The sequence below is a fragment of the Lagopus leucura genome, unplaced genomic scaffold, assembly GCF_019238085.1.
Source record: "Lagopus leucura isolate 7727_CA_CO unplaced genomic scaffold, USGS_WTPT01 Super-Scaffold_100030, whole genome shotgun sequence".
Classification (NCBI taxonomy): domain Eukaryota; kingdom Metazoa; phylum Chordata; class Aves; order Galliformes; family Phasianidae; genus Lagopus; species Lagopus leucura.
The window spans coordinates 4,379,223-4,404,587 of record NW_024962281.1 but is presented as its reverse complement, the minus strand read 5'-3'; the positions used below and the strand labels follow the sequence as shown (position 1 = coordinate 4,404,587).

General features: G+C 44.9%; 2 protein-coding genes and 1 long non-coding RNA gene across 3 annotated transcripts in view; 2 read left to right on the top strand and 1 right to left on the bottom strand.

Moving 5' to 3' along the window:
* The window catches only part of ADAMTS2 (ADAM metallopeptidase with thrombospondin type 1 motif 2), a 168,302-nt gene extending 151,912 nt beyond the window's left edge, over positions 1-16,390 (top strand). The window contains exons 15-22 of the mRNA XM_042881583.1: positions 496-576; positions 1,814-1,977; positions 3,135-3,294; positions 3,782-3,914; positions 6,716-6,923; positions 7,279-7,408; positions 7,912-8,001; positions 11,860-16,390. Coding sequence (XP_042737517.1) covers positions 496-576; positions 1,814-1,977; positions 3,135-3,294; positions 3,782-3,914; positions 6,716-6,923; positions 7,279-7,408; positions 7,912-8,001; positions 11,860-12,326 — 1,433 coding nt within the window. The 3' untranslated portion in view covers positions 12,327-16,390. The remainder of the gene's footprint in view (positions 1-495; positions 577-1,813; positions 1,978-3,134; positions 3,295-3,781; positions 3,915-6,715; positions 6,924-7,278; positions 7,409-7,911; positions 8,002-11,859) is intronic.
* On the bottom strand, positions 13,630-19,283 carry LOC122185617. Its single transcript, XR_006180930.1, has 3 exons — positions 19,206-19,283; positions 16,615-16,738; positions 13,630-13,667 (listed from the first exon to the last, which is right to left on the bottom strand). It is a non-coding gene; the product is annotated as an uncharacterized LOC122185617 (long non-coding RNA).
* A 929-nt stretch (positions 19,284-20,212) lies between these two features.
* On the top strand, positions 20,213-24,792 carry LOC122185621. Its single transcript, XM_042881591.1, has 2 exons — positions 20,213-20,352; positions 22,007-24,792. Exon 2 carries the CDS (start codon positions 22,009-22,011, stop codon positions 22,990-22,992), a length of 984 nt encoding a protein of 327 aa, XP_042737525.1. The 5' UTR covers positions 20,213-20,352; positions 22,007-22,008; the 3' UTR covers positions 22,993-24,792.
* Positions 24,793-25,365: the final 573 nt, after the last annotated feature.

Genomic DNA, 25,365 nt, shown 5'->3' with positions numbered 1-25,365 from the left:
TGCAATCAACTCTCTGCATTTTACTTTGAGACATATCTAGAGTTTCAAAATCAGACTGTTGTCCAGTGATTATGCAAGTCTGATGATATTAGGGCCTGCACATGGATAGAGGAGGCCTTCACTGGTCCTCATTTCATGGCCACAGGCTCTGCTGATGTCATTGGCTGCTCCACCTGAATGCTGCAGAAATATGTCATCATTGCTCACTGTCACATGCAAGCCTACACAGTGTCTGTGGGTGTGTATGGTACTCGAAGTGCACTTTACTCTGAAGCAAACTGCACATAAGGCATTTTTCTTTTGACCTCAAGCTCTTTGTCCCTGCTGTGCTCCATCACCTGGCACAGAAACAGGAGTGGGAGTGATGCTGGATTAGGTTCAGCTTCTGTGATGCACCCTGACTTTAGAAAATGCTGTTTGTTTAAAACCTAAGCCAGACTCTTCCTGTTTGATGTATACTAACGAGTTATTATCTTTTTAAATACTACAATGAAGGGCACATTAAGATGTTTGAAATTCCTGTTGGGGCAAGACATTTACTTATACAGGAATCAGACGCCACCAGTCATCATCTCGGTAAGTGTGCAACAAGTGGGACAAATTTTCAGTCAGAACATTTTTTCATCTGTTTATTTTTATCTTTGGAGCCTCACAATATGTTTATGCATTTGTTTACCCACTATCCTCCCACACCACATACCTCCTTCAAGTATGTTAAATTAGGAAACTTGTTTGGCAATTCGATTTCCCTGTGCTGTGTTCCCTGGAGTCCTAACAAGAACATCCCTGCACGTGTGAAAGTTGCTGATAGAGGAGCAGAATTGCTTTATTGGCTGCAGTGCATTATTTTCCAAAATGCTTCCCATCCTGTTGTTACTCAGCTCCATCCAAGAGCAAAGACTACATTCACTCTTTTTCAGATCCTGCCCCACAGCTAGCAGTATTGATGCAAGGCTGCCCAACCAATCACACAGCTTAGGAGTTAATTGAAATCCTCTCCTTGCAGTGGTGTGTAATTGATGAGAAGCAGTGCCTACTGGGCTGTTATTAATTGGAAGTACATTTGCAGCAAATGGCCTACAAATTGCATTGTGAGTTGGTCGAATTTCTCACCAGTGAATGCTTCCCGTTCTGTCCTGTGGGATGTGAGCCATTGCTTGCAGGGCCAGACAAGGTTCTTCATAGGATCACAGAATAGTTGGGTAGGAAAGGTTCTTAAAGTCCTTCCAGTTCCATCCCTGCCACAAGCAGGATCATCCCTGACCAGCTCAGGACTGGTCAGGGCTCCACCCAGCCTGGCCTTGGGCACCTCCAGGGACCCACAACCTCTCTGGACAGCCATCAGGTTGTACCTGAGCAGAAGGAATACACATTCCAGCCTCTCTCTTTCTTGCATTGAGGACCACTGTGGATTAGCCCTGTAGGCTTTCCCTTGTGGGGCAGTAATACCCCATGTAAAAGCTGAGAAACATGGGACCCTGAGGTGGCCATCGTTGGCTTGGGTTTGGCCAATGGGATGAGAAGCAGCTGAGAACAGGCAGACACAGTGTGGTGGTTCTGGCCTTGTTTCTGTCTGGGCAGGCTAAGAAAAGGAAGAAAAAAGAAGAACAATTGATGTTCCTGGAGCTGAGCAGGAAAGCACTGGCAGTTCAGTGAAACACCTGAAAAAGGTTTTCCAAACCTGTGAGAGAAGAGAGGGAAACGCACGCTGCTGTGCGTGGCCTTTTCTGCTCCTCCCACTGGGACAAGAGCAGAACAAACCCAGAGATGAGAAGCAAACCTCTGCTATTCACATATCTTATGTTGTTTCTAGCAATTAAAAATCGTGAAACAGGAAGATTCATTCTAAGTGAAGACAACTACGTGCCAGACTCTAAAGTATTTATTGACATGGGTGTGGAGTGGGAATATCGGAATGACGATAATAGAGAAACCGTGCAGACCATGGGGCCTCTGCGTAATGGAATAGTTATTCTGGTAAGTCAAATGAAAACCATCTTCCACAGTGTCAGGATTACAGACTCGTAATGTGCTATAATATATTTTAGATTCCTCTTGTGATTTAAAAGAAGACAGCTGCTTCACTTACAAGACAATGGAAGATGTATTTTAATTCCTTACTTCTCATTCGTTGCTGTGTACATGAATTGTTGTAACGCAGGGTAACGTATTGGGCAGCCATTTCTCCTGATTATTTCCTGCAGCTAGCCAAGAAAGTGGACACCGTGTAAAGACTCTCCAGCCCACTTAATGTATCTGTCATGGGAGCATTAGTTAAAACTAAAATGGTTCATATCAGTTCATATCCTCCTGTCCATGTTTTGAAAACATATTCTGCAAAGTCCAGTGCAGGATTCTCATACTTCCAGGCTCAGTTTGTTACGGCACAGCCAGTTCTGTACTTCCAAAACCCTTGTGACTGTATTCTTTTTTCACTGCAAAATAGCAAGTGGCTGCCATAAGTAGGAGTAGGTTGATTCAGAACATCTCTTAAAGCAGCTGTAATGTGTTAGTCTGTACCAGCTGAACGCTACAGGAGGAATGAAAATTGTTTTCAAAGGACCATTATTTTACACTTTATTCACATTGAGTTATGTTCTATTGCATTTGTCTGGATGCAGTGCGATAGCAAAAAACTCTGAATGATTTATACTTCTGTCAAGATTAAGTAACAAGTCTTACAGCATTCCCAGAATTATCACAAGAATCTTTGTGTTTTATCAGAAGTACGAGCAATTTTCTTCACCTCTTTCAGTTATCGGTGCATTTGAATTTGCCTTTTCTTTGAGTGGAACTATCCATCATCGTTTTAGTAGAACATTTCCTTCCCTTTATGATGGGATATGGAAAAAATTTGGTATTGTGAAGTCAGTCCAATGTTGGCAAGAAAAATCAGACTAAATCAACAACAGTCTTTAATACGCAGTTTATAAACTCTGTGTCACAAGGAAATAGATACTTTTTCATTAGGGGAAAAAAAAAACAAAAACATGTTGAGTGCAGCTAGAAGGTTTAAATCCCTCTGGGGATGTTTTAAGATCTGAACCGTGATGATTGCTATTTCACATCACCTCACATAGCTTCTGGTATCGGTCTTTAAATCTTTTTTCCCCTGCATCTGTTTTGCTTCCTAGGTGATTCCCCATGGTGGTTCCAAGATATCTCTGACTTACAAGTACATGATCCATGAAGATTCCTTGAACGTAGATAACAATAATGTTTTGGAAGAAGACTCAGTATCGTATGAATGGGCTCTGAAGAAGTGGTCCCAGTGTTCAAGACCTTGTGGAGGAGGTAAAAAAAACATAATAATAATAATAATTAAAAAATCAACCCAAAGCATTCAGAATAATTTAAGAGAAAACTGAAATGGCTCTTGGGAAAGATCTGGGCTGGCTCATTTCTAACAATTAAATTGGAAGACTTGTCCAAGTGTGCAGGATTTAGGTGAGGATCTCAGAGGCATAGGGGTGCTAAACTTCAAGGTGAGTTGGGGCCAGACCTTCAATGGGATGTGCGCCTCGCAACGTGAAGATCCTTGCTTTGGGTGTCAGATGTGGACCCTGATGATGTCCACCAGCATGATGGGTGAGCTTCAGCCCCTTAACACGGCTTGAAACACCAGGTGGTGTTTTGTTGCATTACAGCCTTAGTGAAAAACAAAGGAGTTGAACAATTTTTGGTGCTACATCTACATGAATTCAAGTGTTTATCCAGTGTAATTGGCAGGTCCTGTGTAAGAGCCAACAGTCCTAAAAGTAAGAGCAGTGTCTTTCTTCAGGCTTCCAGTTCACAAAGTACGGCTGCCGGAGGAAGACGGACCACAAGATGGTTCATCGGAGTTACTGCGAGCTCATCCAGAAGCCAAAGCCCATTCGCAGGGTGTGCAACCTCCAGGAGTGCTCACAGCCCATGTAAGCATTGCTCAGTGCTCAGTGACAGCTGCTGGAGTGTTGTTCCCAGCTGGCTCTTGTCAGCTGAAAGAAGGTGACTTCAGCTTGGTCTCTGTTTTCCAACTTGATGCATGGGCGCTTTAACATAAGGGCTCTTACAAACCTCTGCACCATTATGGAGACCCAGGGCTGTGAGGGTGTGATGCTGTATTCTGCCAGTAGAAATACCATTTCTGGGACTGCTGGTTCCTATTACTTCTGAGATAAGTTGGATTAGAAAAAAAGTGCAGTTTTGATCCAGACGTTTGTGTTCACACCATCTTGAGGTAATAAAAAATGGACATAAATTCAGTTTATACCAGTTGACTTTATGCAGTGTGAATTAATCATGTAAGAACAAATTTATAGAGTGCTACATAAGAAAACCAATGTCATACATCCCACCAAACCCAAACCTTCCTTAAGCCAACAGCATATTTTTGGACACATAAACAGGGAAAAATATTTGGCTTGGTTGATTTCTCTGTCTATCCTTGTGCAGTATGGTGCACTGGTAAACCTGGTGTACCTGCAATTGTTGTGAATATCTTTATTCACAAATTTCATGTGCTTTTTGACTGGCAGCAGGTTGTTCTGCTATATGTGGGATTCATATTCCTCTTGTTGCTACTGCAACAAGGAAGGAGTGTGTTGATCTCAGCTTTTACCTCTGGGGACTCAGTCTGGATGCCAGAAAGCACAGCAAATAAGTAGAATGTATCACTCAATGTTTCCTAACTTCCTTTCAAAATAGATTCAAAGAGGAGAAAAGTCAAGAAACTATACCCCATAAACTCAGCATGGGCCAGGGTTTAACATTTATTCTTTGGAACTTGAAGTAATGACCTGATGACCGTATCTCAGACACTCTGGAAAGGACTGTACTCTTCTTTCAGCTACAAATATAATTGGACCCAGGAACCACAAAGACTCTATGGGATCCTAAATTGTACTTGGATTCCTGAGTATTTCTGTCACCTGTTTCCACAGAATGGCATTGAAGCATTTCACACATAGGAGAGGCAATAATTTAGAGATTTTATGAAGCTCTGCAGCACCCAGAGACACAGTAATGTGCTGCTTTTTCACTGCTAATGGGAAAAAAAAAGCATCTTTGACTCAGAAATCGTCTTAGAATTCATGCTTTGGGCTCAGCTGTCTCCTTCCTCTACAGCTTGTGAAACTTCAGTTGGTTACAAAGAGAAAGTTGGATAAAATTGCCACTTCACTTTTTTGCTTAACTTGGGAATTTCATGCATTTCATTGTGCCTACGGTGTTTTGACTATTTATAAACCTAGGATTTTATGGATTCTTTAGGACAATCTCCTCAAACTCAGGATGGCTCTCCGTACTACATATATTTTTCATGAGGTTTATCCCATGGATCCTGTTTACATTGAGCAATATTTCCATCTTGTGGGTATCTGCATTCTGTAAATATTTACAGAGTGCTGTACATCTTCCTGTACTTGATTATAACCAAGCCTTCAGGCTGCTTCCTGGATTTCCTCTAGTCCTGTCTGTCCTTGTTTTTTCTCTTAAATTCCTTACAATGTGCAGCTGTAATTCTTAAGCCACTTTTGATGACTAGTGAAGTGTTCATCTATACTGCGTTATGAGCTATAGGTGACATTTTCCAGTGTCCAGGTTGATTAATGATTATTGAACTCCTTCCTCAAAACCAGACATTTTTGATGCTGGGATTCCCTCCCGTGGGTCCCTGTGGGAAGCCAGCCCTGGGGATGGTTGGTGCACAGCTGGTGACTTTGCCGGGAGCCGGGGGCTCAGCAGCACCCTTGGGCTGGCTGCTTCTGACATAAAAATCTGGTCTGATTTGTTACACGCAGTCTTGGAGGGGGCAGCTTAAAATGAAAGTAAATGAAGCAAAGCAAGAGTGATGCTTATGTCTGAGGTGAATGAACAGAGGCTTTGTCTGCACTGTGGTACTTCAGCAGAGCTTTGACGTTGCAGATGTTCACAGGAACCATCTGACATAATTACAGTAGTGACTGACTGCCATGCTGTCACAATTGTAAAGCATCTTACAGTGATAACACATAAAACTGTATGCAAGAAAAGGAAAGAAGGGGAAAATGCTAAGGACTTCTTGCTAGAGAGCCGTGCCCAAACCCTAGTCTTACCTGTGTAACGGCAGAACTGGAGGAATATTCTACCAGATGCCCGTAGGGCAAAAAAGCTCTTGTCGAGTTGGATCCAATTTCAGCGTAAATGTGATATTTTACAATGGTGACTCAGTCTACAAAGCTGAAATTTCATAGTGGGTAAATTCAAAGCCTTGGCTCCTAAGGGTTTTTTTAATGCTTCCTTACTTTTCCTTTAAAAAAAACCAGGCAGTGCAATTCTCTGTTGGAAATTAAACAGTATTAAATTTGTGTTTGGAAAAAAGTATTTTGAATGATTGAAAGAAAGGCAAAATATTGTGAGATTAAAGCTTTCATAAGTGTTCAGCAAAACACATTTCTTTCAGTTCACACCAATGGGATTAATGTATTTTCAGACTTAGTAAGGAAGGCCATTTATATTCAGTCTGAGACCATTTAGGCTTCCTTTACATTAAAAAAAAAAAATGCAAATTTCATCTTATATGAGTTTTTTCAAGGTATTTTATGGCTAATCTGCTGTAACATTAAATCAAAGGTAATGGAATTCAATTGGTAAATGCATCTATTACAGTTTTGTGGTAAACAGCTTTGACTGCAGTATGAAAAAGTTATAGGAGACAGAGAATTTTACTTATCCTCCTCTCTTTTCCCTCTCCCAGATGGGTTACAGGAGAATGGGAGCCTTGCAGCAAAAGCTGTGGGAAAACAGGATACCAAGTGCGATCCGTGCGATGCATCCAACCCCTGCACGACAACACAAATCGGTCTGTGCACACCAAGTACTGCAACAACGACCGTCCAGAGGGCAGGAGGCCTTGCAACAGGGAGCTTTGTCCAGCACAGTGGAGAACAGGACCCTGGTCACAGGTCAGTCTCTTCCTGGGGGTCTCAAGCAGCTTATTTCTTCTGAAGCAAGGGGGGAAATTGGGGGTGAGTTTCTTCTGTGCTTTCTGTTCAAGTGCTTTAAGATGATAAATTGATACCTATACAGAGGGTCTATGGCTTCCACTGCTGCTAGTGCCACAGAAAGTGAGTTGGGTGGTGGCATGCCACAAAAATCAGTGACGCTGCCTCTTGTGTAGTTACTGAAGGTACTGCACTGGTTCAAATAATGTACCACGTTGACTCAAATCAAGTGCAGTGGCTTAAAATTCAAAAAATAACTTTTAATCCATTGTTTTGAAAGGATGAATTGGGGTCTAACTGATGCATATCCTTTCAGTGCTCTGTCAGCTGTGGCAATGGCACGCAGGATCGCCCGGTCCTGTGCCGAACCAGGGACAACGCCATCGGCCTTTGCAAAGAAGCTAAACCAGAGAACGTAAGGATTTGCAGACTACCTCCGTGTCCAAGTAAGCACTTGACTTTTCTAGCCTTTCTGCCTTCTCAGCTTTTTCTGCTGTTTGTAAATGACAGCTGTGAGATTGCTTTGCATGCTCCTGTTATTAGATAATTCCTGTTTTTCCCTTTTCCCTGAAGCGTTTCTTGGGGTGGCTTTTGATTCCTAATTAAGGACCAAGCATCCAATTACAATCTCCACTACACAGATTTTAAATAGAACAGACAGTGTAACTAGACTAAACTGGATGTATCTTAGGAGATAGTTAATGGTGCTGTGAGAAGTACTGCTGGAAAGCTGTACTTCAGGCTGCTCTCAGTGTTTGTTGTCAGGTGTTGGGCACAAGTTGTAGCAAACTGAAAGAACAGCCCCCTGCCCCAAACCACACAGCTGGCCATCACCCTTTAGCTCCTTTGCCACCTCAGCCTGCTCACTCTCCTAGTTTATCCACTTGTGACAGATCAGCTTGTTAGTGCTAATATATACTGTGCTGTATCTTTTTTTCCTCCATTCTAGGAAACATTTCTGATCCTTCAAAGAAAACCTACATGATACAATGGCTGTCGAGACCTGACCCAGACTACCCTATCCAGAAAATATCTTCAAGTAAAAGACCCATTTATAACTCTGCCTTTGCCCTTAAATGCATGCCACATAGAATGTGGACTTTGCCTTTTGCTCTCTTCTTCTCTCTATGCGGAAAATTCCCTTGAGTTGGCCAAGTTTAAATCTTGGGCTGAATCTTTTTTTCACACCAGGCACTTGGTGCTCGGTGTCTTTCTTCTCTGGAGCTTGTGTAGCACTGGTGATGGAGGTCTTGAAGTGTTGGATGTGTGAAGTTGGATCTCCGAGGTATGTTGCAGTCCTCTGAAGGGGAGCTGGGGTCAGTTTGCTTGTTGCTTGGTGACGGTGAAAAAAGGCTCTTACTGGTTCATGATGTTCAGTTTGATAGCAAAACTGAGAACTTATTGTGAATGTGATCACATCACAATAATGACACCTTGTAGTGCTAAAGTTCTCCTTTGTCTGAAGACCCTAAATCTCATAACTCTGTAGTTTCAGTTTTCTGACAGGGTAGCCTGTTGAATGAAAGAATTTATCCATTCCATTTTCCTTTGTGGTGCCATTGCTTTACTCACCTTTGCTGCTCCTTTTTTTATTCCTGTCCCCAACATTTGTGTTTGTGAGCTGTGGGTGCTGGTCCAGGTACCAGGCGCTTGGTTTCTGCAGGTACCTGAGTGCTGCTATGATGCTCTTGCTGACCTCCTGTTGGTGGTTTGACATTTTTCCTCGTGAAAAGCTGCATATGTTTTCCCATCACACAATTGTTGCCAGTTTTGTTTACTGTCACTTTAGAGACAAAAACAAAGCAAAACAGGCGCGGTCCGTGTTGAAGGTTGTGTGGTGTTGGTTTTGTTTACCTGGGGGAGGCAATAGGACGTTTTCATTGACTCTGACATCTCCAGCTGCTCAGCAAGGAGCTATTTATACTCATTACTTTGGTCTTTTTTCACCATGTGCATGTCTGACGTGAGTGGTACGGCTGTGCGTGTGTGTGTGTGTGTGTGCTCTATAGACGTGTCAACTGGCAAACATAACAGTGTGAACTACTACAGAATTACCTCAATTTTTATTGCTTTTTTTGCTTAGAAGAATTTTAGAAAAATGCCTTAATGTTGAAATGTAAATGGCATTAATTTACCAGATCCAGCTTTAAATATAAACAGGTGATCTTGAGTTGATCTTCATATGGAGGGTTTTTACTTGAACGATAACTACTAGAAGGCAGTAAATTTAATCCGAGGTTAATTTGCACAGTGCATATCCATACCTTCATGAAGACAGGACTGTTACCTGACTTACTGAGATTTAAGTGGCATTGTTGCTTCACTGTACGTGTTTGTGTTGAAGATTTGGAATTCAAAAGTCATAATACTGTTTGTGACAGTCAGTAACAATAGTGAAAGCGTATCAACTTTCAATCTGCAGTCGTGGAGCAAATTGCTACCGTATTGCATTGATCATGCTCGTTAGAAAAGTGGCATTTCTGAATCTTTGGAACTTCAACAGTGTAGCACTTCCAACTTGTCATTATCATGTGATCACATATTAAATTTTGCTGTTAATATGATAATTTCTTGAAACATGTTAAAAATTTACATGACAAGGTGAAAAAGCAAAGACACGTATCTGGCACTGAATACTGTTATGTAAAATAATTTGGTGTTTAACTGTATAAATATATTCATGACTGTTACCTTTAAATAGACAATGTTTAGTGATGTTTCAAGAGATGGATGGCTATAGAGAGTGGTGCAATAAGGTATCTGGGCATTGTGCACTATGTCTATATGCACTTTGGTTTATCAGGGATATTTTATTAGTGTTTTGTATGTACTTAACATAATATTAAAGATGTGCCAATTCAGTTTGCTTTTCAATATTTTTTATGAGACTAATGTGTACCAAAGTGACTGTGAAACTGATTTATTTTTTTCTTACTGATGTTTTGGAGATATACTTCCAGTCTGTCATGCATACTGCAAGTAAAAATAAATAAAAGTTCAGCAAATCTAGATATTTTGGTTTGGATAGTGGACAACAATTTCATTCTAACAGTCGTAAGATACCAAGTTTATTTATGTAACTTATCAGATGTCACTGCACTTATCACTTAATGCACTTTCATGCATTTTTTTCATGCATGCTTGTATCAGATTGATGTGACACAAGGCAGAATGTTCAGAGGGAACTCTGTATGGTACCTAAAATGTACGTAAAGCTTTGCAGGCACGTGCAGTCCTTTGTGCAGAGTTATGCCTGCAGATAGCAGCTGTTCTAGTTCTTAAAGGCTGGAAACACGTTTGAAAAGATGTCAACAGGTTTGAGAACATGTCTCAAACCAAAGTACTATCCTTAGGTTCCTAAGGAAGGTGTAGGTTTTTTTCCTATTCAGTTTAGCATTTGAAAACTGAATTACGCATTTGAAAACAGGAATGAGAGTGTTGTTTTTCCTGCAACAAACAACAACTGGAGTATAAATACGATGCAAGAAAGATATTTTCAGCCTTCTCTGTCAGTAGTAGAATTTTAAAGCAGCAGTGATCTTTATTAGCTTATTTTAGGCTGATATGTTTGCCAATTAAACACCTATAATGCCCTATTTTGTTAAGTGAGAATGAGTGAAGAGGCGACGCCTAGACTTTCGGGGTTCACTTGGTATCTCTGCATCTGCTCTGGTTCTCTACTTTGCTGTAAGGTTGCTGGCAGGGTAAGTCAGTGCTCCTAGCAGGATGGTAAAATGGCAGTTCCAGAAACGTGCTGAGCGACCACATGCGCTCTGAATAAAGGCAAGTAATTGCAGTTACTCATCTTTTACCGAAAGAGTTGGTAGAGATTCAGTAAGAGCAGGGGAGAAGCAGAAGTGATTTCGTCTGTCTCAGCACTGTGGTCACAGAGAACATACTTGGCTATTGATGATGCCAAGCATTGGTCTGGCTGGCTTTCTCCTTAGCACTGTCCTCTCCTTTGAGCCCTCTGGTTCCTATTTCTTTCTGCCTGGGCTGTGTGTTGGGATTTTCCTTCCCTGTAGTTCCAGAAAGTCCTGGCTCCACCACCTCACCCTCGAGGCACAGGAGATACAGAGCTTGTCTGTAGAACGGAGCACAGGGAGCTTTCTTGACGTGGAGCCTTCTCACCCTGCCCCATCTGTCCTCTTCCAATCAACCCAGTCCTCATATCCTCTGAGCAGAAATCATATGAGCTTGAGCCATCTCTGAGTGGACTTTCATTGAGGTTCTTATAGGCAGTAAAACAGTATGATCACTTTCCCTTTAACTCCTTAACCTACAGCACGCCACCTGCAGTTCAGCAGGAGCAGGATCTGGCATGAAACCTGTATTGTAATGTTGCAATGTAACAGTGGTCATAGTAGCTGTTGACAGTTTAGGACCTGTCAATCACCATTCTTTCCCTTTTGTTATGCTTTATTTTTCACTCAGACACAAAAATCAGAGCTTTTTATTGAGTCTCCCAGTGGCCAATGGGCTGGCTTGGTTCCATCCCACTGGAGTTTGTTGGCAGCTCCTATCTAGGAAGAGGAGGAAAACCTTATGCTGAATAAATACCCCAGTTCTTTTTCAAGCATGGGAACATACTCAGGCAATGCTGCCATCGGTCTTCAGGGTAGCACTTGCAGAACACAAAGCCAAAAATTGGCACTCATGTCTATTTTGTGGATGGGGCCAGTGCACAGAGTTCAAATCAGGTTTTGCTTCCCTGCAAGTGAGTTGAGCTTTAGGTTTAGCATAAAGTCTGCTTTTGCTGACAGAAGGCTCATTTGCCAGTTTCCCAGCCCACGTTACATACCAAACCCTCAGCCCACTGCCAAAGCTTCAGCTGTGTTTCTTTTACCAATTAATGTGAAAAAGCTCTTTATTTATCTGTTCCCTTTTTCTCTTTCAGAAGATCATTGTCAAGGAGACAAGTCAATGTTTTGCCGCATGGAAGTTCTCTCTCGGTACTGTTCAATCCCTGGTTACAACAAGCTCTGTTGCAAATCCTGTAATATGTACAACAACGTAACAGAGGAAGGCAATGCAACAGATTCTAACGCAAATAAGAATAACGTCATTGAGGAGGAGCTCTTGACAACCCTCAGCCCTCTCACGGGAGCTTCCACCACACAACCTGCCACCACCAGTCCTCCTCCTGTTTCCAAACCCCACGTGCCTCCTTCCAATGCCACTGATGAGCACCCCGAAATTAACGCGGTGGATGTGCCCTATAAAATCGATGGGCTGGATAACGAAGTGTCACAGCACAACATCATCACACAGAGGAGGATACCTTACGAAAGGACGAGGAATCAAAGGATCCAGGAGCTGATTGCTGAGAAAAGGAAAAAAGAGACTCTCAGAAAAATAAACTAAAATGGAAATACAGCACAAACATTTTTCTCTTATAGAGATGTTACCAACATCGTAGTATTGCCCATGTCATAGAGACTGAAAATGGGGAAATATCAAAGTGGTGCTATGGCAGAGATGCCAAAGTCTAAAACCTACTATAAATGGAAAGGACAGATTGTTTTGTAAGTGCTAATCTGAACACTTTGACGGCTAGGATTCCAGGGTACAGGAGACTGTTAGTGCAATATCATGACAGCATTTCACTGAATCCCAACAAACCTTAATGCCTAGGCCAGGTTAGCAGGTTTTTTGTTTATGGGCTCCTTTATGTCTTCTATGGCTGCGTAAAACTTCTTGGGAGCGGTAATGTGAGTTACATTTAGGATGGAGGAAAATGGTCCCGAGACATTAAGAACCCCTTTAATCCTGACAAGCAGGTGGTCAGCAATCCTGTGATGCTTCCACGCGTTGCGCAGAGCCAGGCGCTAACCCAGCTCCGGTTCAGGAAGGTGCTTAAGGACGAGCCAGACCACGCTTAGCTGCCTTAGGCAAAGCTGCAGCTGGGCACGTACTTACGTAGCTTTCCTAACCAGGACTCTGTAAGAAAATATATAGAAAATTCTGTAGCCATATATTTATGTGTAAATTAAAAACTGGCAACCAGTAGCTTATGTGTTTCCATAAACATTTCAGAGGATTCTCCTAAAAGTTTGGATATACATGCAAGGCGTTTTGTGTTAGGGCAGGTCTGGCCAACTTGGCCTGCTGACAGCCCGCTCTTTGTGTTTACAGGTATCCATTCATATCACGCAACAGCCTCAGTGACCTTGGGTGGTTGGTGCTTTTTTTGTTACCTGACTTTTTTCTACCCACAAGCTGTTGAAGTTAAAGATGACTGGATTCTTGTTGCCTTTTCTTTGGTGCTTTACTAGGAAAACGTGGCTTTTTTTCTCCCATAGGACAAGGTTATTTTTGAGGAAATAATTTTTAAAAAAATTCTCTTCCTTTCCTTCAGACAGCTTTATTAGCACAGAAGTGAACAACCGTTCCCTGTGCCCTACATCTAGATGTCCATGCATGTGCATGCAGTACCAGGTCTGCTGGAAACGTTGAGACGTGGAACCTAAGAACCCTTTGAGTACTTCTTTTCCCCTCAGGGTCATCATAGTTTTCACCAGTCATTCCAGATTCCTGGTTGGAGATCAGAAGACAAATGCAGATCAGTTGTTTGGTTCTGGGAGCACTCTGGGTGATGGGGAGGTCGGTGTGAACCAGCCTCTAGCATCTATCATCAGAATTATTTCTGCCATCCCAACAGTGTAGTAAGGAAGGAAATCAGGCACTGAAGGCTCCGTGCAGGGTCTGTGGAGAGCAGAAGTAGGTGAGGAAATGGTCCTTTCTCCCCAGCCCGGGACTCTCCCAGTACCAGCAGCATGCACTGCTGCCCTTCCTTCTGCAGGGGGCAGCCCAGCTTTTCTAATGTCCCCTAGCTTGGACTCTTCCCTTCATTTCCTCTTTGCTGGTCAGCCTCCTGCAGAGTCCCAGCTTCCCCATATCCTCCTTTTACCATTCTGCCCTGGTTCGGATTTTCCAGTCTGAGAATAAGATCCCATCCTCCAGCTATCGCAGCGTCTGCAGCTGCTCCAAGTTTGAAGCAAAGGCAGCTCTAAGCCTCTACACAGCCACATGGATGTCATCAGACACATCAGATTTCAAACAGTCCGTAAACTTTACTGCTGCCTAAGAACCTCAGAAGCACTGTACACGTTGTGACCCTGCCTGGGGCAGCCCTCCTTCATCCAACCACTGTGGCCGAATGTGCTGGAAAAGGGTCAAGAAAGAGCAGGTTTTGCAGTGCTGGTTGTCATAAGAAGCCTCTGAAGGCCAAGAGGCTGGTTTAGGAAAAGAGCCTGGTGGAGGGAGCTGAAGCAGAGGAGGGAAGTGTTGAGCAGGTGTGACATTGAGTCCCTTCGTATGAGAACTGTGTTGGTGCACTGGTGAGTGTTTAGAAGTCGTACAGGTGGTGCAGAGGTGGGAGTTGCACAGAAGGACACAACAGCCGGGAAGCACAGCAGGGCTGATGCGATCCTTCCTGCTTTGTGCCCCAGGAGGAGCACACCTGGGGCTGGGCTGACAGCTGGTGGCCATAGTGAGTATTTCTCACATTTCATATTTCCTTTACACAGATGCTGTTAAACTCATCTCTTCCCTTTCATGTTGTTATCCTGCTTTTAGGTCCATGGAAAATTAAAAACAAAACAAAACAAAAAAAAAACAACAAACCCAGGCTTTGTCATAGAAGTACATCCAAGCATATGATAAACTTTGGAAAGAGCCCCACCAAACCCAAGGATGGAGAAGGGTTGGGGCTTGGACTTACGCAAGAGGGAGGGAGGAGTTTGCTCTCTGCTTGGTACCTGTTTTCCTCTCTGTGACTTTGTGGAGATCCATGTTGCCAGCCTACAGAAGCCTGAGGTAATGCACCTTATAGCTTCTGGTCTTCCTTAGCATCAGGAATAGGCATAGGCAGCCAGGCAGTGTGAAGAAATGGCATGTGGGGAAGCACCCACAGCTCAGATGCTGCCATACAAGTAGCCTCCTCCTTCCAAAGGAGGAGTTGCATCTCAGTAGCAAGCAGGGCAGGAATTGGTGCAATTCAGGTGACCTTTCTGCAAAGGCAATGAGGATTCAGAAAGCTGATTCAAATTTGGGAACTTAACTGCATTGCCTTTTCTGTTCTCAGGCAAACAGACCAAGGGCAATTTTGCAGATAAGGTGAAAACTTTGGCTTTGTTTTGGATGGGGGGCAGCCTCCCAGAAAGCTGGTGCAGTGCTGTGCTCCACCTGGTGATAGCAGGGGAGTCCACACAGTGCTTGGTGCCACCTGCATTCAGGAAGGTCTCGCTCCTCTTTCAATCTCACCTTCTTATTTCTTGCTATTTTTAATTCTGTTGAATAATTTCCTAGCTGCTATTTGGGGAATACTGAAGTGACATTTGTAGGAGCAGCTTCAGTCTAGATTGCCCAGACACAGGCTGGCCCATCTCCTCCTGGAGCAGGAGCACCAGCTGCCTCCTCTTTACAGTCTTGCTGTACAAGGAAAAAAAAAAATCTCTGTACTGGGAAAAAGGCTCTCATTTCAGGCTGACATGCATATCTCAGAAGATGTTTTTCAGCAATTCCCTAGGATGGTAGTTTCCTAAGAACCTGTACCACTCTGGTACTGGAAAGCAGAGAGTTCAGAGCTCTTTTAAGAAAGAAAAAGCAGCACATGTCAATAGGTTGGGTAAGCTGGTACTTGTTCCTTGTCACACAGTGAAAATTTTGGTCATTTATTGGTTGGTTGAACTTTGACAACTGCATCCTCTTTCCTAAAGTGCTGCGACTGGGAAAGAGCATCGTCGGCATATGTCACCATTCTGCTGTTGCCTGAGTATGGCATTTTGACACATAATGAGCAGATTAGTATTTTAACTCATTCCCCAGAAACTAAAGAGATCAAATGTAAAGTAAACTGATTTGTACTCCTGCAGAGACTGTCTCAGAGCTCTGAGAACTAAAGCAAATGTACTCCCATTAAGCAACGCACTTTCTGATATGCATTTGCCGAGCCATACAATACACATCTCTCTAAGTTACCATTTTTCTTCTTGTTTAAGCTTAACATCCAAGTGTTACCTCCTCACACACAGAAAAAAAATAATGATCTCAAACCAATTCTGTTTCCTTTGGTTCCAATCTACTGCCATTTTTCCACCAACATTCCTTTACAGATTTCTGTAATCCATTATGAACGCATCACTTTTTGTATTCGTATATCCATTCAGTATTTAGAATCTCACAACATCTCCATAGAATGCTTTCAGCTATTTTGAGAACTTTATGAATGGTGCTTTTCCAGTACTCAAAGGGTTTTATGTTTTATTTTAGTAACACATTTAATGTCGTATTTACTCACCTACAATGCAGTATTAGCTATGTTCATCTGAGTATCTATATGCAACTTCCATTCACTTACATATACCTTAACAGAAAATTGCAATAAATAGCCTTTTTTTTTGTATATTAAAAGTGTATATACAAATTAGAATCTCTAATTTTATAATTTATTAAATTCAAATGTCTGTGTTCTTTTGCAAAGTGTTTGACTTTTCCCTGTGCATTTTGTTACTGAAGTTACATTGTGCAGAGATGCTAGGGAGGAGGAAACAGCATCTTCAGACCCAAAGGAAATTCAGATTTGTAAGACTTCATCTTGATGAATATTACGAAGCCCAAAACTGCATGGAAATCAATCAAACTTACTTACAGCTGCTTGAGGCTCTCATCCTTTGCATTCTGCTGGAATCCAGTCTGGTCCATGTATCATCTCCTTAACCACAGTTACTCAGACTTTCTCTTGGGACTGATGAGCCAATTTTGCTTTGCAAGTCCTGTTGATAGAATAATTACCTTTCCATGAAATGCTTTTGCATATATCTTCCTGCCCTATCCTGCATGCTCATAGCCAGGTTTCTTTTTAAGCATAATTGAATCTCTTCCATCTAATTGAACTTTGTTGCTTGAGGGTTTGAAAGATCCCTGCTTGCCTTGATTATCCTGTTAGCACCATGCAGTGCCCAGCATCTATAACCAGGTGACAAACCACCTCCATGTGGAAAAGAGGCACCCAATGGGTTCCCAGCACATCCAGCATGCTGCCCTTCTGCAGTCTTCCTCTCTGTGTCACCAAGACCAAACCTGACAATTTCAAGAAGTTTCCTCTTCCTCTCCCACCCTGTGCCAACTTCTGAGCCCCTCTGTGCCAGTTCTGAGACATGAGAAGCACCTGGGGCCCAAAGAGGAGCTCAGTGACACCAGCACAGGGCCTGCAGCTCTTCCCAACAGCAGCCTTGGAGCTGCTGTAGCCCCTGCAGGTTTCAGAGCCGCAGAGCTTCATTTCCCTAAATGTTATCCTTAAAGATACTGATGGGAGTATTCTCTGCCTTGTTTGCATGGACAACATCCTTTCAGGATCCTATTCCCACAGCACCCACAAATACTGGTGCATTGCCTGTTTCTGAGCACAAAGCCACATCTGGCTGCACAAATCTGCACAAAGGCAAACCCAGCATGTGTGGTGTACACACCAAAAGCAAGCTATAAGCTCTATGTCCGGGTTATGCACCACCCTGCAAAATGAGGCCTCAGCTTCTGTGCAAACTCTGCCTTCTGTGTCTGACAGTGTGCAGAGGGGACACCTCACAGTCTGTGCAGGAACCGCTGCCCTGGTCTGTTAGCTTTGGGAGAAAGAACTGACTCCTCATGGAGGTACACGTCTGAAATTTAAATGAGGTATGGAAAAACACATACATACAAAGGTACGAGGCCACATTATGCCAAACTGAAATGCTATAAATAAACCAATATTTTTATCTTATCTAATAAATATCCTCTGTGCTGGATTTCCAGGGGAAGTGGGAGTCAGCACTCTCCAAGCCACCAAAGCACATTAAAGAGGTCTGGCACCCAGGTGTGCACAGTGGCACTGAGCTCCGTGCTGGGCAGGTGAAGCACAGCCTGGCATGAGGTGGAAATGCTCTGAGAGGGCTCTCCCAGGGGGCACTTCCCAGGCTGAGCCAGAATCCCAGGGAAGGTGAGCACTGCACTGCTCAGAGCCATTGCAAGGCCTTCTGAAATGAGTGTGCCCACATTTCCAAACAGACAGGTTGCTCAGCCTCGCACCAATTGGTGAGGGCCTGCAACACTCCATCTGTGCAGCAGCCGGTTCCTTGCTTGCAAAAGAAATACCTGGTAATTTCCAGACAATCTCTGTGCATCAGTGATGGTGTTTGCACAAGCAGCCGCTGCTGGTTCCTGTGTGAGCTGCAGCCAAGGCAACAACTGCGGGTACGACATCTCTAACCCAGCTCCATCAAGTTAATAGGAAAACAGCCCATTAATGTTTCATGGGACAATCTTTGCTGCTTACCATAGCAACTGCAACACATGGGAGGTGAAGGGGCTGGGGGATGTAATTAGAGAGCACAAATCATCAGGAAGCTGGCACAAACCAGGTCGAACTCCTTTTCTTTCTTGAAATTTTAATGACAGAGACACAAGAAAGCAGCAGCTCTCTATGCCATGGCTTCTGAGTGCTGAGGAGTGCTCCTTTCCCGACACTCTGACACGATTTTAGCAGAGGAGCAGTGTGGCAGCATTACCAGCCATGCCCAAGCCCCTCACCCCATGTTTACCTGCAGCCCATTCCCACGGGCACTGTGGCTGCCTGGCACTCATGTGGGCATCAGTTAGCCACACCAATCCGCAGGGGCCTCTCCTCTTTTACTTTTTCTTACCTCTTTCATTGCTTTGAAAAACAGAGTGGTGTTTTCTCTCCACCCAAACAAAAGTTCCTTGCCACAGTCCAAGGAAAAGTTACTATCAAAGAGCATTGGAAATGCACAGCCTGCATAGTGCAGTTTAGCCACACAACAAAGTTCTAAGATGCCCGAAGGAATGCTGCTTATTTACCCTAATGCACCTCCTACTGCTGAGCCTGTTTAAGACAGCTTTCCCCTGGACTGAGAACATCTGAAAAAAGCCAATGACAGAAAAGCAGAGAAGCACTACCACCACATCATCCAGATCTCAGACACAACCAAGCCAATACTGTGTGTTTCCCTCAGCAGCTTAGGCACCACTTCCCTCACTGTCTTGCTGTTCATCCCATTTGGTTCTCACGCATCCAGGAGCACCGATGCCCTGTGCTCACCTGGGGAGGAGCAGGAGAGGGATGGGTTCATCAGAGCAGCACCTGGCAGCACTGCAAGAAACCCTGGGCAGTTCTGAGATGAAACAAACAAGCATTCAAACAAATGTAATTTCTTAGCGTAAGCCCAGACAGCTGTAGAAACTTACTTCCAGAGATAGAAGAGATGATTACTGTAAGGCTGTATTATTAGCCTGGTGTCAAAGAGAAACGCCCCTCACCTGACCCCACACAGCAAGGGCCCCAATTTCTTCTTCTTGGCAGTTTGTTGGAGAAGCCTAAAGAGAAGGAGAAAGTTGAAGTGTGAACTGGAGAACAACCCAGCTGGGCACTGCTGTTGGCAACTGGTGCAGAAAGGCTTAAGTTCATTTCCTTCAGCTGTGTGGCATCAGAAACAGAGACAAGCAGCTGAAGCTCACACACCTTTGATAATTAAATGCTAAGTAACAGCCAGCTGCAGAGAACAGCTAATCTCTGCTTGGAAGCACAGCCTGGAAGGATGGCAAGAGGCTTTGGAGCAGCTTATTTCTCTGCACAAGGGAGAACGAAAGAATCTGACTGATGGGCACAGACTTGAGTGAAACTGGCTGCCAGAGCAGCTTCTGGCCTGAATGCCAACCACACCAAGAACATTTGTACTAAAACTGAAGCAGCAATTTCCAACGCAGGATTTCTGCCCTTCTGCCCACACCTCCCAGCAGCTCAGGCCAGGTGAGGGAGCAGCCAGGTCAGGGAGCACAGGGATGCTGAAGTGCAGCTCGCTCACAGCATTTAGAATGAGGACAGCATTTAGAAATAAAAGCAGAGGGAGGATTCTGCTGCAAAATCACAATTCAGCTGGGCACCCGGCACACAAGAGGACATGCTGGAGTTACACAAGAGGCGCATGGAAGCAGAACACAAAGACCAGCCCTCACTGCGGAGCCCGACGGCCCTGCAGGTCAGGCGTTGCCAGCTCTCCCCACAAAGCAGTTTTCTGCAGTGCGTTGGCGTGTCTGCCGTGCAGCAGCAGCGTGCAGCGATGCAGCGCGGAGCTGAGCCGCGTGCGCTCCTGTCGCCCGGCTGCTTTGCTGCTCGGCTGCGTGCATCACAGCAGGGCTCAGCGGGAAGGGCTCCGGCAGGCTATATTTAGCAGCAACAACAAAACAGGCAGCCGGATCAGCTGACTGGGCGCAGCGAGCACGGGGTAGTTGTAGGCAGCACGTATCCTGCGCGGAAAGCAGGGCGAGAGAGAGCAGGGCACGGAGCTGGGAGGTACCCCATCATACCACGCCACCCGCAGGGGCTGCGGCTCAGGTAAGGGCAGGGCATCAGGTCATGGAGCGTTGTGCCCAGCACGGCCGGGATGGGCAGAGGTGGGAAGGGAGCGGGGAACAGCTGGGAGGTGGCACTGGGGGCCGGGAGGCTGTGGGTGGGGGTAGGGGATGATGAGCAATGGCAGATGACAGCAGGTGCTGACAGGTGACAGTGGGTGATTGCAGGTGACGATAGGGGTGTGACCTCTGCATGGTGCGGCAGCAGCAAGGATGGCATTTGGGCTGGAACCATTCCATCCCACTGGAAGCACAGTGCTGCTCATCCATCAGTAGCTGTTTGCTCCAGGAGGAAGGAGGTGGTGGCAGGGCTCTGTTAATGAGTCGAGCAGGGCTGAGCTAATGAGGCACCCACGGGGCACCTGTGCTACAGGTCCTGGTGCTGGGTTGAGAGGGGGGGACAAGCCTTCCCTTGGTTCTTAGAGAGGTGAGAGGAAAGGAGCATTGTATGGAATAAAAAAGGATAACAAACAGGCCCCGAGATTTAAAAGAAGCATCTCCCACTCTGAGTTCAGCAAAGCTCACCTTGGCTGGCATTGCCAGGAGCACCTGAAGGGGAAGCTGGGAGCAGCAGTGCGGGTAGGGCTGGGCACCTGGGTGCTCCCTGTGTGCATGGGGGAGCTGCGGCCCTGCAGAGCTTCAGCAAAGCCAGGTTTCCTTCCAGCATTGACAAGTGAGGCGTTCAAACAGTGAGCAGAGCACTTTTGTGTTCAATCACACAGCCAGGCTGGATGGTGCTGACAGATTATTCACATACAAATTCCACTGGAGATAGGAGAGTTAAAAATAAAAAATAAAAAAGAATTCAGGCGATGTGGTCATTTCTGCCAGAATGTGAGTTAAACAAAGCACGGGAAAGACTGTTTTGATATAAATGAAATAATCCCCATACAAGCATCCGGTGCAAGATGAAATATTTATAAGAAAAGGGCTTTACCTGACCAGTAAAAGACTACCTACCTGAGGGAAGGCCAGCCTAAAAAGAGTAGAGGACTGCTATATGCATAAAAAGGACATGAAGCTACATCAGCTTTTAGGTAAGGCTCCAGCAACCCGTAACTAAATTGATGAACCACTGGTAGAGACAAAACCAAGCCTTTGTACATTGCCATCTCCGCCTTGAAGCTTGTAGAGCAGACTGGCTGCAATGCTGTGCCAAAGCCACACAGTGCTCCCCACCTTTTGAGACCAGCTCTTGCAGGACCAGACCAAGTGTAAACCAGAGCCCTGTGTCAGTGAGCGGGCCAGCTGAGGATTGAACAGGGAGAGGAGATGTCCCTTGGGGTTACAGGCTGGACGTGAGACAAGCTGGTGATTAAACAGAGCACTGCTGTGGCTGGTGAACTGCATTAGTTCAGAAGGGAGCACAGTTGCTTATCCCCACAAATATCTTTAATGAACCTTTTATTTTCTACTGCACTTAACAATATGGCTTCCTTTGTACCTATAGGCTCTTCTGGAAATCATAGATATAAAAATCCTGCCAGCACTGTAGAGTGATGCTTCTGTAAACACCACTCTAGGCCATAAAGAAATATTGAGTGGATCTAGTAGCACAGATTTCAGAGCAACAACCCTGGGATTTCCTTACCATGGCTGTGTTTCCCCTGCTGATCTTACCTTGTCTGTCTTTGCAGCCATGGCTCCTCGGATAAGACTGAATGTTTCAAAGCCTCTCCCAACCATCTGTGAAACCCATGAGGAGGCAATGGAAGACCTAACCAGCAACGCAAAGCACACTGCAAACACTTCAACCAACCCAGATCTGTACTCTAGCGATGATTACATTCAATCTATCTGCCACCTCGCCAGACCCACCTTCCCAGGCATTCCTGAAAGCAGCCATAGGGTTCAGGACAGAAGAATCCTGCAGACTCTGGAAGCCATGTCATGGTCCCCATCCCAGCAAGAAATGTCAATGTGTAAACTGACCAATTTCATCTCAAATGTGATGCCGCCAGGAAAAACTACATCTGCTCCTGATGATGCAGAAGCCGACTTCTGGTCCAGAGAGGACCCTCTGGCACAGATCTACAGGCACGCAGGAAATCTCTGCTCCTCCAAGGGTTTGTGGAGCAGAAGCTCCAGCACTGACTCCTCACAGTGCACCTCCTCCAGCCACCTGGACTCCCTTCGTCCCCCAGCCGTGAAAGAAGAAGCTCCAGGGAGAACACATTTCTCACGGATGTTCAGTTTTCCAAGGATTCCCTCTCCAAGGCCAATGCAGAAAGAAACGCTCTGCTCAGAGCTGAGGTGTCTCAGAAAAGATGAGGGAGCGGTTGAAGGGAGCAATCACAGTCAGAAAGAAGATGCTCTTGGGTTTATTAACGCTGAAGAGCTACTGCTGTGCTCAGCCAGAGCGAAGCTACTAGGAAATCGGGTTTTGCACTGCTCTGGAAGGAGGCAGGGTTTGTTTGAGGCAGCAGGTGCTGATGAAAAAGGGAGAGAAACTTCTCACTGTGACAAAAACACAGTGGGTGATGTTCCCAGTAAACAGAGATACTCCAAGTGCTTCCAGGCAGCTAAAAAAGCCGTGATTCATAATTGGATTTCAGAGCACAGATGCATGTGGAAAGAAGCAAAGATAAAAGCTTGTTTGCTCCCAGCCATTGCTGAAGTGTGAAAAAGTATCTGTTCCGAATAATGTTGTTTGCAAGAAATAACCACCCTGTGCTCTAGAAGCTCTCCCTGGAGTCCTTATGTGGAAAACACAGCTTGAATGTGCATGCAAGTCAGAAAACCTTTTGTGATCCATCTTACCCCTCATCAGTGGACAAATGGACGACTTGGAGTCCAGTCCTCTGAGGAAGCAGCAATTAATTCTCATTTTGGAAAGGCAACGGTTCATAAAGCATTGCCCCACACCTATTGCCTTGAACTGCCCTGAGCATGGAGAAAATTGAAGAGCCATCTGTTTTGAAGAAGTAATCTGAAGGAAAAGAAAAAACAACAACCCACACACCTACTGCTATTTCACAGCAGATGCCAAACAGCCAGATGTTACACAATCTTGGGTACAGTTATTCTGAAAGAAACATCCTGAACGGTGCTTGGACAGTACTAAATATGCCCTCACTGACACATGCATTCACTGAGACACACTGCATAGATCACTGCATCAACACCAGAATACCACTGGGTCAGTCATCCGTTAGTGCTTTCATGTGAAGGAATATTTTTAATAGCTGTAAGAAGCCTGTGATGAGGATTTGTTAGAGGACAACATGGAAAATACTGAAACTGTTCCAGGTGGGACTTTTCCCCTTTCTTAGCATTGCAAAAATGTATGACTTTCACTTCTCAACCTAACCTTGTTGGAGATGACTGGGAGCTCTGGGTGAGCATTGTGAACACTGGTGTAGTGCTGCTGCCCTGGCCCTGCAGGAAATCAGGGTCCCAGTGCTCTGCTCCCATCGGTGTCTGCACAGCTGTCTGTGCTGGGTGGGAGCGGAGCTGGGAGCTGAGCAAGCTCTGTGCACGTATGAATTGTGTCTGTCTCCCTTCACGCGTGTGCTTCTCTAGTTTCCCCCACTTGGTCACACTGACTTTTCTATGCCTGCTGCTGTGAGACTGAAACATGAATTAAACAAAACCCATCATAAGAAGTCCCCGGGACAAGCCCTTTGTTGCTGATGCTGCAGGGATGGCTGCAGGAGGAGCAGTGCTGCTGTGGGATCCCAGCATACTGAGCACACAGTCAGGTCATCTTGTAACCACCACACTGAGACAGCTTTGTCTCCTGAAACCTTCACTCACTGTCACAGTCCCACAGCACACAGCATTGCAAGAGGAGCAGGTGAGAAAACTGCTAAGTAACGCCAGTGCAATCATTGCAGCCGCTGCCACAAATCAATCCTTTGGCAGGGAGCAGCCATGAGGACCGGGTTGCTTGCTCAACTGCAGCCAGGATGGGAAATGCCACCGCAAAGCTGCCACTATAGAAGTGTTCACAAGTGATTTCTGAAACACCCTTGAGTAGATTAAATCAGATAGCAACTTCTGCTCAGTACTCACAGAAGTGTAAACACACTCAAGGATCAAAAGGAGAGCGAATCTGAACTGCTCATTCTCACATCTCTTACCTCAAATATTTTTATTCCTGTTGAAACTCATTAACGCTCTGGAGCCGAACTGCTTCTCATCTCCATTTTCAGACTAACCATACAGCAAGAACAAAGGCGAAGGCGGCTGCAGCTTTTTTAGGGCCTATAGAGAGCCTGAGCTGAACGAGGGCTGCATGGACTCCCCATCCTCTGCCCTTCACTTTTGGGTTTGTGTAGGGATGGAGGTGATGTTTGCCCTCACTGATATGCAGACATTTTGGTTTCTGTCCATGTTTAAGACACCAATGCCTAGCAACTCTTGTGCCAACTGCATGTATCACCGTATTTGACCAAGAAAGCAAATAAAATCCTTACACCAACCAGCTCTCTCTGTTCTTGCAGGCCCACAAGCGACCTTTCAGGTGCAATCCTCAAACTTTCCCAGAAGAGCTCCCTAGAAACCTAAAACCTTCAGGGGGGAAGAAGCTTTGGAGTGCAGCAAAGAGAGGCACAGACAAGCTCAGGAGATGTTGGCATCCAAATCCGCCTGTAGCTTTCAGTCTCAGCTTTCACAACATGTTCACAGGCAATCTGTAGGCTAACATACAAATTCATTCATGTGGTTGTGCAAACTTTTACTGCTGCAAGCAACGAAAGCACTTGGACACAGAAAACCATGACTAAAATTAGAAAACCAGAGTCAGAGAAGCAGAAACAAAGCTGTCCCCTTCTTTTCTCATCAATGCCACAACCAGCCCTAAGTGAATTCAACAGAATTAGCACAGAGAAGCTGCAGCAGAAGAAAGGGAGGGCCTTAAAGGACAACAGTTACCATCAGCTCAGAACAAGGATGAGGAAGCAACAGCTTTGAGAGCCTGGCTAATAGGATCTGGTTATCAGTACAGTGCAGAGCAGCCACAGCACTCCAAGGAGCTAATGCACTGCAGGTAGGG

Coding starts and splice junctions, on each gene's coding strand:
- LOC122185621 (XM_042881591.1), top strand. CDS start 22,009: ATGGCTCCTCGGATAAGACTGAATGTTTCAAAGCCTCTCCCAACCATC.